Consider the following 14,480-nt stretch of genomic DNA (forward strand, 5'->3'; position numbering starts at 1 on the left):
AAGGCAGATGCTCAATGGCTGAGCCACCCAGGTGCCCCCCAGAACTTCTTTTTAAAGAGTCTGTGCCCGGAAGCTCTTGCAGCTGTAAGCTGCTATCGTCCTGGCGGAGCCCTGGTGACTTGGTGGCACGGGCTTTAGGAAGTGTTTTCTAATTTTATGATGAAATCTCAGTATTTAAGTGGGTGTGTATCCCTAGGCTGTGACCTTTCCTGAAGTCTCAGCCTTGTCCCCTCTTCCTTTGGTGAGGCAGAAAAGCTAGCGGGAACTGGGGTTGGGTAATATCTTACCATCCACTAACCCTGCGTGAGGAAAGACATCAGGCCAGAAAAGTGGTTGTTTTCCTGTTGAGATTTGTTCCGTTGTAAGGGTGGGGTGGGGAGTGCCTGACCTCCAGGCCCTTTACAGGTGGAAACTGAAAGTGAAGTTGCTTTTCCTTTGGTTTGTCCTTAAAACAAATGCCCCAAGGTATGAGGGCTGAGCTTGACTAAAAGAGGCAGGTGGCCATCTGTTTGGCCTTTTGGGCCAGAATGTGCAGGGAGGCAGACCCTCCAGGAAGGAAGGCCAATGGCGTGCCCTGCTCCTGGCTCCTGCAGACCCTGGGGGACCCCACTTCTTTCGCCTCCTGCCTCAGCCTGGCCTTATCACATTTTGTTCAGCCTGAGCTCTCCCTGCCCCTCCCCCCTGGCCCAGCACCCCAGGGATCTTTCTGTAAGGCAGACCTGACCATGCGGCTCCCCACTCAGAAAAGCTCTGCACCCATGGAATAATGTGCATGTTGCTGTGTGGCCTTCACAGATCCTCATGGCTGAGCTTTGCCTTCCTTCTGCTGCCCACCTCCTGCCTATCCTGCATTAGGGTACTGGGGACACCCTGAACCGCTTCCAGGTCCCTCAACATGACACGCTGTCTCCGGGGTCTCTGCCCTGCACCTGCTGATCCCTCTGGAACCTTTCCCCGTCATCATGACTGCAATGTGACTCCACCAGCAAGATCCTGGCTCCTTGGGGAGGCCTTCTGCAAGCCTCTGGCCCACTCCTCAGGCACAGTGCTGTGCTGTGAATCCCACTGATGCCCCAAGGGGCCCCTCCAGGCTGAATCCCTACCTTACTCCAGGCAGAGGAGGCACGGGTGGGGGGGGGGGGGCACAGACACTTCCTATCTCCCCCAGGCTCTGCTTTGTCCCAGAGGTGGGAAGGGCACCAGACTGCATTGGCTAACCCTCCCATTGGCTCCCTCCGGCTGGGGAGGAAAGGTCTGCAGGGGAAGGAACATTTGTGTATTGACACCTGCTGTACAGACCAGGGATGAAGGAATTTGGCTCTGAAGCTAAAGTCTTGGGGTCCAGATCCCAAGCTCCACCATGTATTCTGCTCTCTGAACTTGGCAAGCCACTCACCTCTGTTTCACCAGCCTCGTGTATTGGACAGGTTCATGCAGGGACCTAGCTGAGGGAGAGAGAGGCCTCCTGAATGCAATGCATGTACATGGTAAAAGCTCAACAAGTGCTAGGTGTTATTAGAGCCACCATGCTGGCCACACGCCATGCCACCTGCTGTTGTGTCCTGGGTTCACTTCGTCCTCTGTCCTGGACCCATTTGCTACCCTGGGTGGCAAGACAAGGGTGTCAGTTCCCCTCTGCGGAGCAGGCCGCCGAGGTGCTGTGGGAGTGGCAGGGCTGTCTGCTTCCTCCCCTGGCCAGCCACCGCTCGGACCTCTCCTCCTCTCCTGGAGTGGCTGAGGGAGGCCCCCGGCTGGCAGGGAGGCTGCACATTTAGGCTGTGTCAGGCCTGGCCTGCGGTGTCCACAGGCTTCTTGAAGGAGGTGGTGGCAGTGGCCATGGTGGAGGGGCCACGTGGTTGGAGCTGTGCCCCAGCTCCATTCTACTCCCTCCATGCAGGTGGCAAGGAGGGAGCTCCCCATTCTTTAGGGTGTGGCTACATACTAAGGGAGTACAGAGCTGGGGGGCTTTGATGGCACACTCATTCTCACCAGCTCCAAAGAGGCTGGCGTTCTGCCTCCAGGTTACAAAAGTCCTAAGATGATGCAGCCAGGGTTGTCCAGAAACTGGCACACAGGGAGTGCTTCATTCCCCTCTCCTAGGTCTCAAGTTGAGAAAGTCCCTCCCACCACCCTTGCACTATAATCGCAGCATGTTTGCCCCTCATTTTACAAAGTAAAGCTGAATTACTGCAAGAGGTCAGTTTAGGATAACAAGGACCCTGTTATACATCTGAAGAGATACATTGCACTCTTTCACACTGTGCTCGGTGGTACAGTGCACAACCCACACAACTGCACACAGCAGCCCAAATCATCCTCAGAAGAGGTCGTCTTTTTGGAGCACAGCTGTTGAATCCAGTCTCCTGAACTGAGATGTCCATCCTGTCTTCTAGCATTTCAGGTGTTCTGTTTATTGTTACACAAACCAATCTTAACTGGTTCCAAGACTTCTCTGACTTCTGGCCCAAACCTTTGGCAGTCAGATGCCTTGAAGGAGTGATCGACCTTGCAGATCACCTCATCTCCCACTCTCATTGGCCCCAGCCTTCCTTTCAGGTTATTCCTCCAAGGTCACTCCCCAATTCCATGGTCTCCCCTGGCTCCCCTCCTTCATCTCTCCTGGACATTGTGTGATCAGTGGTAATCTGTTCTAATGCTGTGGCAACACTCCAGGATTCTCCTGCTTCTCATCTTCTTCCGCCCGCCCCAGAAATGTGGTCCTCCCATCCTCAAGCTATGGCCAGTTCCTTGCTGGCACATTCTGCACCTACCCTGAGTCCAGTCCATGGCTCTATTTCTGTCCATCCCAGTGTAGCAGGATGCAGCACCCGCCCCCCCGCGCCCAGAGCTGGAGACCATCAGAGTGTGGGGGATCAGACCACCCAGACCCTGCCCTCTGGCTTCTTTCTCACCAGAGCTGCTCCTGGCCTTGGTGTCCCCAGGCCTGCCCCAACCCCCTGCCAGCTTATCACTAAGAGAGGTGCCATTTTGCCCCCTCCCCTTCCGCTCAGTCACTCAGTCACAGGTGACAAACTGGTGGTCCGCAGCACATTTTGTTTGGCCTGCCATACTTTCCCAAGGTTTCGATTATGTGCTATCATATAGAAATTAACCCATTTCTGGGACGCCTGGGTGGCTCAACAGTTGAGCCTCTGCCTTGGGCTCAGGGCGTGATCCCAGGGTCCTGGGATGGAGTCCCGCATCAGGATCCCCATGGGGAGCCTGCTTCTCCCTCTGCCTGTGCCTCTCTCTGTGTCTCTAATAAATAAATAAAATCTTAAAAAAAATAGAAATTAACTGATTTCACGTAAGAATCCAGAATCCTAGTTTCTTTTGAAAAAAAAAAAAAAAAATCAAGATCCAGCAACACTAGGCCCCCATCCCTGCACGGTGACACCCAGTGACAGCGGGTCTTGGCAGTTCCCTTTTGGTAGAACTCGCACACGGGTGTCTGTCTGCAGTTTTAACCTTCTGGATGGTCTTGGCCATGCGCGGCGGCAGCAGCGGAGGTGGCGTGGCTGCTGCCGACGTGGTCCTGGGAAAGGAACGGAAAGCCATCAAGTCTGAACACGCAAAGGAGGGTACAGCAGGGCAGCAGGAAGGGGCAGGCGCTCCAGCCTCTCCCCATCACTGTTTATTGCTAGCAACTCATCTGGGTGCCCATGCGTGTCCTGTCCCGGCTCAGGCCTGCCTCAGGACATTGGGGGCGCTGGGCTGCTGCAAACCTTGGTTGTCCTCCTGGTGTGGGAACCTGGGTCTGATGTCCTGAGCCTGAGGAGCAGCGTGGCCTTGGGGCACAGGCTTCCTTCCTGTCAGGCTGGCTCAGCCAAAGGTGCACCAGGGGGTGGCAGCCTTGTCACAGTCCAACAGGATGTTAAGAACGGTGCAGGGGGCCCCGGCCACTGACAGGGCTGTGCGGGAATCCACGTGGTACTTCACGGTGCTCAGGCCTCCCTCCCGGTCTACCTTGAATTGCTCCTGGGAAGGAAAAGGGGGAGATGGCGCGGCTCAGAGCTTTGTGGCTGCTCTCTGGCCCCAACTGTACCCCCAAGTAAGCAGGAGAGAAGGACCAGTCTGGCTTCTAAAAGGGAAGCCCTTTGCAGGATGGTGGTTCCTGTGTCACAGGTCACCCACAGCGGGGTCCTGCCCCCGCCTGCCTGGACCCCAAAGTGTCTGCTGACCCATGGTGCCCAGAAGCATGTGGAAGCCACCAGAGCGGGGCACAGTGTCCCGGCAGAATGCTCAGGGCCTGACCTGGGCCAAGCGGGGTAGCCCAGGGCCAGCTGGGCCTGAGGACAGTGTGGTAAGAGGCTTGGCTCTGCTTCTTCCCCACATAACACCGATCTGTCCCCAGGCAGGGGACCAGTCAGCACCTGTTTTTGAGCTGCGATGCGTTTCTGGTCCCTCTTCCGCCAGGCGGGGTCATGCAGGTGGCGAAATGTCTTGTACCCGGTTGTAATTCCCGAAGGGCGGAAAAGCTAAGAAGGTCAAAGGAAGTTGGGTCAGGCCGCCCTCCTGGAGCCCTGGCCCTCACCACTAGTCTTCTGGGATCCCCGCTGGCCCCAGCACCAGGCTGCAGGCAGGGAGCAACCTCCAAGCCCAGGGAACTGCATCGGAGGGCAGAGAAGGGAACCTCAGGGCAGTCCCAAATGCTGAGGAGGTGGGGGGCCCTGCAGAGGGCATTACCTGCAGCCCGGCCCCTTTGATGCGCCGGTAGAACTCATCATCTTCACGGCCCCAGCCCCAGAAGCGGTTGGACATCCCGTTGCACTGACACAGAGACAGGGAACATCACTTGCCCCATCCTTGCTGGGGCGCTCTCCGGTCTCCTAGCACTTGGGAGTGGGCCAAAGCCTCCTGCTCGTCCTCTGCTGGAGGCCCTCATGGGCACCTGGGTGCCTTCGGTGCCTGCTGCTGTGGCACTGCAGAATGACCACCACAGCCCAGTCCCTCTGCCTGTTCTGATGGGGTCCTGAACTTGGGTGAGATTGCCGGTTTCTCAAAAATGTCTGACTGGCGGGAGGACACCTCTTGGGGGAGATGGTGACGGGCAGAAGCAGCACCTTTGGCGTGGCCTCTGCATGCCTCATACCCCCATTTCTCCCCGGGGAGGCTCTGCCTTGATGTCCTTCCATGGGGAGAGGGATGCTGGGGCTCTGTGGCAGACAGCTCTGTTTGCCACTAGATTTGGGGCTTTGTTTACATAAAGCTGGCTTCAGTCACAGCCTGGAGAGAGGGACAGGAGGCAGGGGTCTAAGTCATTTGATCACCTTGGATGTCTGGAAGTAAACCCCCTCTGGAGAAAGCCACATGGCAGTTGAAATGGCATCCCGGGGACACTGTCTGAGAGGCTGGGTCAGCCACACCTGAAGCCAGCCCCTGCCCCTGCCCAGACTGGTCCACTTTGAGAGCCTATGAATCCCAAGTCTTGTGAAGCCAGCTTGTACAGAATCCTCCCTGACGGACTCACTCGGCCCTGTTCCTGGGCTCCCGTGATGGGCCTGGGCAGGACTCCTCCATCTGCTGGGTCCCCAAGACTGCTGTGGCTCCTGCCAACGCCCCTGCCCCCCGAGCCGCGCGGGGCCTCACCAGCTGGTAGTGCTGCTTAGAAAGCAGCAGGATCCCGCCCACGTAGGTCTTGTAGTGGTAGAGTGGGTGCAGCTCCGGGGAAGCCACATGGAAGGGCCCGGCCTCAGGGAAGCCATAGTCCAGCTCCTCATTGAGGGGGAGCAGGTCCACGTCGTGCATGGCGATGTAGTCCGTGCTGTTGCTGCTCTCCAGGAAGCCCACATTGATGAGGGCTGCCCGGTTGAACCTGCACAGGGAGGCCAGGGCTGAGCTGGGGCCGGGGGCAGTGAGCTCGTTCTCCCCACACTGAGTGAGAGTCTGCCCTCTGTGGTACTCAGCCCCTGGCACCTGTCGGGCCCCCCTGCCTGATGCTGACTCCCCTGTGGGGCTGCCCTCCACTCGTCTCACAAATGTCTACCGAGCACCTGCTATGTGCCAGAAACCGTCTGGGTCACTGGAGTCACGGCACTGACAAATCAGAGCCCTGCCCTCCAGGAGCTGACATTCTAACGAGAGGAGACACAGATCAGTAAATATGTACCCAGCCAGGCCATTCCTCCATGGAGAAAAGAAGAGTAGGGCGAGGAGGGGAGAGCATGCTGGGGTTGGGGTGGGGCAGGGGGGGTGGTCAGCGAGGGCCTGGGGAATGGGGTAGCATGCGAAGGCCTGAGGGAATGAGCCAGAAGGGCGTAAGTAGAATGGGGCTCTGAGCAGAGGTGAGAGCAGCCACCAAGGTCCGAGGCAGGAACAGATGCCACGATGGTCAAAGCAGAGGGACCCAGGAGGGCTTAAGGGATGCAGTCTGCAGGGGCTGCAACCCAGATTAAGATGCAGGAGCCACTGCAGGCCTTCAAGCAGAGGCAGGACACGCTGTGACCTTGGGTGTCACAGGATTGCTGTAGCTGGGGTGTTGAGGTGGGAGAGTCAGGGGTGGAAGTGGGGAGTCGGGCTGGGAGGCTACCACACTAATATAGTCAGGAGATACTGGTAATTTAGCTCAGGGAGGTGGTGAGAAGTGGGCAGATTCTAGATGTATTCTGAGAGATGGGATGCGTTGTGTGAGGGAAGAGAGGAGCAGCCATCTCCTGAAACGGGGAAGGGGGTGGGTAGGAAATCAGAAATAGTTTTGATCACATGAAGCTTGGGATACCCAAGACCCCCAGATGGAGGTTGACACAGGTGGTTGGTTGCACGCACGGGTCTGGAGGTCAGGAGAGAGGTCTGGGCTGGGAACACAGACTCAGGGGTCAGCAGGGTATGGATGGGGTCTAATGCCAGGAGATGGGATGACATCCCCAGGGAGTGACTGGAGCCAGAGAAGAGGATGCCCAAGCACTGAGCCCCAAGAACACCAGGGCCGAGACGTCAGGGAGGTGAGGCAGAACCAGCAAAGGGCGTGGTGTAGGGCAGTGAGGAAGGACAAGCAGACTGCTCTCAGAAGCCAACCAGAGGTGTTTTAAGAAGGAAGAAGTAACCCAGTTGGCAAATGCAAATGCTGAGGGGGTGAGGAGAGGTGGGGAGATGGGGGGGGCGGTGAGTGGGATGAAGGCTGAGAACAGGGCTTGGGTTAATGCAGTGGGCTCACTGATGATGTGAGCCTTTTTAGTGTCACGATGGGGGTAAAGGTCTGGGTGGAACAGGTTCCGGAGAGACTGAGAGTGGGGAGTTCTGCTATAAAGGGGAGCAGAGAAAAGCAGGTGATGGGAGGTCATGGGGTCTTTTCTCTTTTTTTCTTTGGAAGGGAGCTATTTCAGTGCGTTTGCTAATGCGAATGCTCCAGGAGAGAAGAAAAATGGATTATGCGGGAGATCAAGGAGCCGGGGCTGGGGAGCCACAGTGAGAAGGGGGTCCAGGGCCCGAGCGGAAGAGCTGGCCCTGCAGGCGCTGGGACAGGGCATCCCCAGCATGGCGGGAGCCTCGTCCGCCTGCAAGGAGGCTGGTGGGCACTTGGGCATGCTCTCTTCCAAGCTGGTTGTTTTCTCAAACAGGAAGCAGTCACCAGCCGAGGCGGAGGAAAAGGCGATGCAGAGAAAGGGTGCAAAGCTGCCTCACAGAGGGGCAGGCAGCAGGCCAGGGGAACGCAAGGCTTCCCGGCAGGCCTGCGGGGCTTCCAGGCCAGGGCTCAGGGCTAGGGGGACGAGTGAGCAAAGTCTCCAACTACATCCAGCCACCCAGGTGCAGGTGTGGAGCTGTGCCCGGGGCCGATGCTAATGGTGGACCACGGAATCCAAGCTGGGGGAGGAGGAAGTGAGGACCAGGAGGGTGGGCCATGAAAACTGGGAGAACTGTGGCCTGAAGGGCTGGGGGTGAACCTGTCTCCCAGCAGAGCAAGGTGGAGGGAAAGGAGGTGGAGGTGGGGTGGGAGACATGTGGACGGGCTGGTGGGAGGGAGCAGTGCGGGAAAGGGCAGGGATCTCAGGGTAACACCAGACTGTGAACTACTTCCAGGCGGTGCTCTTGACCTGCTCTTGACCCTCCGTCTCCCTCGGCCCTGCAGCCAATCTACTAGAAAGCTCTGTGTGCGCCCTCTCCCCATTACATCTCTCCACCCGTGGGGCCCCAGAGCCAAGACACCGGCCCCTCCCCCACCCAGCGGGTCTCCCCACCCCTTCTGTCTGGGTAAAAGGGATTCCTTTTTCAAAACGGATATCAGATCAGGATCCTCCTTAGCTCTAAACCCTGCTGTCAAATTAACGTCACACCGGTGAGAAGGGTTTACCGCTCCCCGCTCCTGCCACTGCCCAGGGATGGGGAGGGAAGCCCTTTGGGAGGCCAGAGGCCCACTGGGCACTGCCCCCCCCGTGGGAAGGGGAGGAATCCGGCGGGGAGAGGCCCTACCGGAAGTGGTCCACCTGGTTGAGCACATAGATGTGGTGCGGGATCTTCTTCCTGCTCAGGAAGCGGTGCAGGTGTGGCACGAAGACCAGGAGCTCCTCGAAGCGCTCGCGGAAGGGCACCAGCACGGCCAGGCGGTGGGGGCCCCAGGACGCGTCTTCCGCCCAGCGCTCGGGCGGCGGCTCCGGGGGGCAGGCCCGGGGTGGGCCCGGGGTCTCCTGCCCTTGTCCCCTGGCTACCCGGGTCACGTCCCCGGAGCAGCTGAGCTGCAGCCAGAGCAGGGAGAGGAAGCCCAGGGAGAGACAGGCCACGAAGAGGTGGAAGACGGAGCATTTCCGGGGGAGGCCGCCGGGGACCAGCCTGGACCTGGGACAAGAGCCGGGACAGGGTCAGAAGGGCGGGTGGAGCCGGGGCCCACTGATAGGCCCTCCTCCGGCCTCCCCGGGAGTGGGGCACACAGGACGGGTCTGCCCCAAGCGCCTGTGAGTTAGTGCAGAAGCCGCTCCAGTGATTTTGGTCATGCTGCTACCTACCACGCATCAGAGTCCTGCTCCCTGCTCCTCGCCTAGCCTGCGTCACCCCACTCCCAGGAAGCCCTCCCACCCCAGGGAGGAGCTGCCCCAGTTCCTTCACACCCCCTTACTTTCTGTTTGTGGATGCAGGGCAGATGGAGAGCTGCTGGAGGACAGGGATGAGACTCGTCCTTGGCACCTGCCCGTTCCCAGGACAATGGCTGAAGGTCCAGAACCAGAGCCCGTGGCAGGAACAGGAGCCCCCTCCCCCCTGCAGATCCCACCCACTGCCTTCCAACCCCCTTCCCCTGTCAGTTGGCCCCCAGCTGAAACCTTGGCTTCAGCCCGCTGCTCACGCCAGAAAGGTCCCCATGGCGGCCCCGTGCTGACATCAGTCCCAGGGAAAAGACCTACGTTGACTCTGGGAAGATTGAATCTGCCCTCTAAAACCCGCAAGGCCCAAACTGACAGTGGCAGTTCACAGAACGGGTCTCAAAAAGCTTTGGTCCAAGGTGCAGCCCATGTGACAAGTGATGAGAGCTGGGAGAGGGAAAGGACGAGGGCCGGGTATGGAGCCCAGGGCAGGTGTAGCTCGGACACAGGGAGTGCTGGCAGAGGCTGCCCTCCGGGTCAGGAGGTGGGATTCACCTGATTGCTTTGCAGAGGAGCGTGAAGGAGCCGAACAATCTCAGGAAAAGAAAGAGTTCTCTACCTACACTCCCTGAAATAACCTGCAGAACGCTTGGCTTTCTAGCCTCCAGTGAGGTATAGCAGGTGGTATTGATTCGTCCCCCACCTGCTCCCTACCACTCAGACGGCGTGTACGGGGTAACCCAGGGCTTCCGCCACTCACCATCTTCCCTCCTGTGCCAGCGCTCACTCGGCCTGCCACTTCTGCCTGCAGTGCTCTTCCTCAGCTCATCTTCCTGGAAGCCCCCCTCTCATCTCTCAGGGTCAAACTCCTATGTATGGCCAGCTCGGTCCCTCCGCCTCAACTCCAATGCCAGCACCAGCACTGCCCACCCCTCTGCATGCACACAAATGGATACACGTGCCCCCTCCGTGGCCTCTGGTCCTTTCCTCTTTGAAACACTTAGAGTTCTGTAGTCACTTGTGTCCCTGCTCATCTTCTCTGTGCGTAATCGGTTCCTGCCTGTGGCCCCAGTTTAGACAGCAGAGGGCTTGCTAAGTTGAGTTACAGGAAGGTTCAAGCAGTCAGGGGCATGCTCTGAGTCACACACCACAGCCACACCAACTCCTGACTTCCTCTAGAGCATAACTGCCAACCTGGAAGCCAGCACCCCGGAAGGAAGCCAGGGCCCCCACACAGCAGAGAGGTGGCCAGGTAAGGCACCCTGACAAGGCTGCTGACTTACCCCCCATTGTCCTGTGGTGGGGGTTTCCGCTGGGGAGGAGGGGAGCCCAATCCTGCCAGTGGCCTGGGAAGGCTGGAACCTCTACAGATTCTCTCTCGCCCTCGGGCCTCTTTCTGGGGGTGGGATGGAGACCCGGGATATGGACATGAGGAAACATCCCACCTTCAGGAAAAGAAGCAGTGACCGTTATCCAGGGGTGTGGCACGGACTGGGCATTCTGTGCAGTTTCACATGCTGTTCCTTCAGTCCAGCTTCTCTTTCAGGATCAGGTTCTCATGGGCAATCTTATCCTGGGCTCTAAGGGCCCAAATGGCTGAGCAACTAAATTTGGAGCCAAATCTCAAGTCCTCAGGATAGCAGACACTGAAAACACTCCTGGTGCCACCTGGTGGCAGACTCCAGACCTGCAGTCCCAGGTGCTCCCAGGCCAGGACACCCTGCTATGATGGGTAGACCAGATGAGGCTTTGTCTTCATCAACCTGTGCCTGAGGCTAGAGAAGGCAGATTCCAATCCAGGCAGGCTGGCCCCAGAGCCAGCACTCTTAATTGCCACACTGGCCCGTATCTGTTGCATGGACTTTTGCCCTGTGTCCAAAGCAGGAATTGACATGGGTAACTTTTTGGGGGGAACACATGTACATTCCAAAGGTTTATTATAGGAAGGGATCAGAGAATGGAAGTTCTCCTCCATCACCTTCCTTTTCCTCCCTTACACAAATCTTAGTGGTACAAGTTTGAATATCAGCCGCTGTGGCCACAGCACCTCCCAACTGCAAAGGGAACTAGAAGACACCTCCTTCTGTGCCAGGCACAGTGTCAAGAGTTTTACATTCGTGGTCTCTTTTACTCCTCACCCAGCCCTGCAGAGTACATATTATGATCCCTGTTTCAGAGGTGGAAAAGCTGAGGTCAGAAAGATTAAGTGATCTGTTTCTGGTCACATGGCCCATAAAGAGGACTCCCGCCCAGGGCTGACTCCACGGTCCAGGCTTTCCTTCTATTAGATTCCTGTCTTCCTCCTTCCACACTGTCGGAAAAATCCCTCCAAACCAAAGAGTGGTGCCCACTATATTCCAGAATCTTTGGCACCTGGTAAACCCAAGAGTCCTACAGGGAAATGTCATTCGCTGGATAGGTGGAGACCCGCTCTCCTGTTTGGGGTGAGAAGACTTGGGGGGGCACATCTGAAGAATGAAGTGTGGCTGTCCCCCCAAATCTAGGTGGGCAAAGAGCTCCCCTGCCCCCCCCCCCGCCCCATTCTGCTTTGGTGGAAACATCATCGGCTAAGGTCTGGACCAAGCTCGCACCCAACACCGGGAGCGGGACCCGCTCCGGTCCAGCTGCACCGGAAATGACCCAGATTCCGCGTGCCGAGCGCCTAGTCCGTGGCCGCAGGGTTCGGCCGGGGAAGAGGCTGGGGCGGCGCGAGGCCCGCAGGGTCCCGGGTTCGCGCAGGCCAGGGCAAGGGGCCAGCGGCAGACGGAAGGGCAGACCCAGTGGGGAGGTCACTGCGGCCGGAGACCGCGCGGAGACAGACGCCGGTGCAGAAACACGGACACGGAGGCCTCCACCGAGGACAGGGGCTCGCAGGGGGCGGTCACCGGAGAGACGCGGAGACCCGCGCGGGGGGACGGCGCCCCGCAGACACAGACACACAGGGACCCCCGGAGAGAACCACAGACCCTCAGGAAGCCCCGCAGGCGGGGACGCGACGGCCTCGGGCTCCGGGCTCCCGCGGGGCGGCCCGGGAAGGATCGGCGCCCGGGAGGACGGGGCCCGGGCCGGCCGCCGCCGCTCACCTGCCGTCCTCCCAGGGCAAGGGCGCCGCTTTCCTCCGGGAGGGGAACATCGTGGGGGGAGGTGGCGGCGCATGGGCCTCGAGCTCCCAGCCCGGCCGGCCGGGCCTCCCGGGCCTACGCGGCGCCTCCGCCTCCGCCTCCCGCCCCGCCCCGCCCCGGCCGGTCCGCCCCGCCCCCCGGTCCGCCGGGTCCGCCGCTCCAGCCGCGCCGTCCGCTCCCCGGAGCCGTCTCCGGAAAGGTTCCGCGTGCGAGGCCCGCCCCGGCGCCCCAGCGCCGCCCGCCAGCCGCCGCCCGCCCGCCCGCCAGCCCGAGAGCCCAGAGCGAGCGCAAGGCACCGGGCCGGCGTTGGACCGGCGAGACTCCAGCCTTCCACACCAGCGCTCCGGGACGGTGCGCATCCTCCTCCTCCTCCTCTTCCCGGCCCCGCGGGGAGGCGCCTGCTTCCTCCGCTGCACGCGGGGCGGGGGGCGAGGCCGGGGGCGAGGCCGGGGGCGAGGCCGGGCTCGGGGCTGAGCCTCCGCCCGGGCAGTACCCAAGGACTCGCGAGGAGCCAGGCCGCAGAGACACCCTCGCCGCACGGGAAACCCCCCTCCGCCAGTTCAGCTGCGTGCGGGGCCAAGGCACCATCTCCCTGCATCTGCTTCCTCACTTGAGCGTATAAATAGTTTATCTACTTGGTTGCTGCGGTGCGAAAACCGCAAACACTTGGTAGGCTGCTGGGCACATAGCGCTCGGTCACTGGCGGCTGTTAGCCGCTTTGCTGGAGCTGAGGTGAGCACGGAAGAGGGAGTAAGATAAGTTTTTAAAAAAGATTTTATTTATTTATTCATGAGGGACATACAGGCAGAGACATAGGCAGAGGGAGAAGCGGGCTCCCTCCGGGGAGCCGGATGTGAGACTCGATCCCAGGACCCCAGGATCACGTCTGAGCCAAAGGCGTGGGCCACCCAGGTGCCCCTAAGATTTCGTATGTCTGCCCTGGCACAGTGGGAGCTTGCCTGGATGGCCCAGCCTCCCACCTAGGAAAAGACAGTAACAGAGTCCTTCCGCTTAATCTCCCTTGCTCTTCAGGCAAATGTAAAGTTCTCTAATAAATAGCTAACATCTATTGAGTTCTGACTATGTGCCAGTCATTGTTCTAAATTCTTTACTGCTATTTTGTCATTCAGTCCTTATGGGCAATGACCTTACTATGCCCACTTGAAAGACCGGGGCACAGAGACGCAGTTCAGGGTGTAAACCAAAACGCATTGGTTGCACAGTCTGTGGTCTCAACCACTGTGCTTGCAAAAGGACTTTCCTTAGGTGACAAATGTGATCATCCCCAGCAGCTCCCTTTCTCCCTTACACCTGGTGTACAACCCACCAGGGACCTTGCTGAACTCTGCCTCTGCCCTGCACTCTAGAACAGAACCATGGCAAATGCAGCCTAGCTTTGGCTGATGATAAAGGCAAGGCTGATTGACCCCTTGCAGAGACCAGCCAGGTCAGGCCAAAAATGGAAGCAGGAAGGGTGGCATTAGGACCTGAGAGTATAAGCCCATCTAAAGGGGACACCTACCATTTGGTCCAGTTCATTGTCCATCACAATGAAGCCCAACTGGCATCAGATCTGTCTCAAGAAATCAGATTTCAGGGGCGTCTGGGCGGCTCTGTCGGTTAAGTGTCTGTCTTCAGCTCAGGTCGTGATCTCTGAGTCCTGGGATAGAGCTCTCCCTCTCCTGCCCCTCCCTCAGCTCATGCTCAGTCTCTCAAATAAATAAAATCGTTTAAAAAAAATAAGATTTTGGGCAGCCCGGGTGGCTCAGCGGTTTAGCGCCGCCTTAGGCCCAGGACCTGATCCTGGAGACTGGGGATCGAGTCCCGCGTCCGGCTCCCTGCATGGAGCCTGCTTATCCCTCTGCCTGTGTGCCTCTCTCTATCTCTCATGGACAAATAGATAAAAAAAAATCTTTAAAAAAAATAAGATTTCACATAAAAATCCTATCTTAAACAGTGACACCCACAATCATGTTGATAAGCATCCTAGATAGGATGGGATGACAATGGCACATTTCTGATCTTTCAAAAAACTCAGGACTCCTGTCTCATCATGAGAAAAACCAACACATCCCAACTGAAGGAAATTCTACAAAAAACCTGAATAGTACTCCTAAAAATTGTCAAGGTAATAAAAAACAAGGAAAGTCTGAGAAAGTCACAGCCAAGAAGGGACTAAATGTGATGTGGTGCCCTGGATAGGATCCTGGAACAGAAAAAGGGCATTAGGTGATGGCTAAGGAAATTTGCATTTGGTATGGACTTTAAAAATAATGTATCGCTAGTGTTTAACAAATGTATCATGCTAATGCAAGGCATTAGTAATGGGGGGGAACTATTATTACAATTT

General features: G+C 58.1%; 1 protein-coding gene across 2 annotated transcripts; it reads right to left on the reverse strand.

Moving 5' to 3' along the window:
• Positions 1–3,577: 3,577 nt before the first annotated feature.
• On the reverse strand, positions 3,578–12,245 carry B4GALT7 (beta-1,4-galactosyltransferase 7). 2 transcript variants are annotated; one of them, XM_077911237.1, is made up of 7 exons: positions 12,092–12,240; positions 10,292–10,453; positions 8,407–8,769; positions 5,590–5,815; positions 4,687–4,770; positions 4,374–4,478; positions 3,578–3,978 (listed from the first exon to the last, which is right to left on the reverse strand). In XM_077911237.1, exons 1-7 carry the CDS (start codon positions 12,139–12,141, stop codon positions 3,823–3,825), a joined length of 1,146 nt encoding a protein of 381 aa, XP_077767363.1. In that variant the 5' UTR covers positions 12,142–12,240; the 3' UTR covers positions 3,578–3,822. The 2 variants fall into 2 exon arrangements, with proteins under 2 accessions (XP_077767363.1, XP_077767365.1); XM_077911239.1 differs by lacking the exon at positions 10,292–10,453 and having other exon boundaries at positions 12,092–12,245.
• Positions 12,246–14,480: the final 2,235 nt, after the last annotated feature.

This window comes from Canis aureus, chromosome 10 (assembly GCF_053574225.1).
Source record: "Canis aureus isolate CA01 chromosome 10, VMU_Caureus_v.1.0, whole genome shotgun sequence".
NCBI classification, from domain to species: domain Eukaryota; kingdom Metazoa; phylum Chordata; class Mammalia; order Carnivora; family Canidae; genus Canis; species Canis aureus.

What these genes read in the sequence shown, in the direction of transcription:
- B4GALT7 (XM_077911237.1), bottom strand. Translation starts at nt 12,141, where the DNA reads ATGTTCCCCTCCCGGAGGAAAGCGGCGCCCTTGCCCTGGGAGGACGGC. An exon ending in TTGCCCTGGGAGGACGGCAG is followed by an intron (nt 10,454 to 12,091) that starts GTGAGCGGCGGC and finishes CTTTTCCTGAAG; the next exon opens with GTGGGATGTTTCCTCATGTC. An exon ending in TCAAAGGGGCCGGGCTGCAG is followed by an intron (nt 4,479 to 4,686) that starts GTAATGCCCTCT and finishes TGACCTTCTTAG; the next exon opens with CTTTTCCGCCCTTCGGGAAT.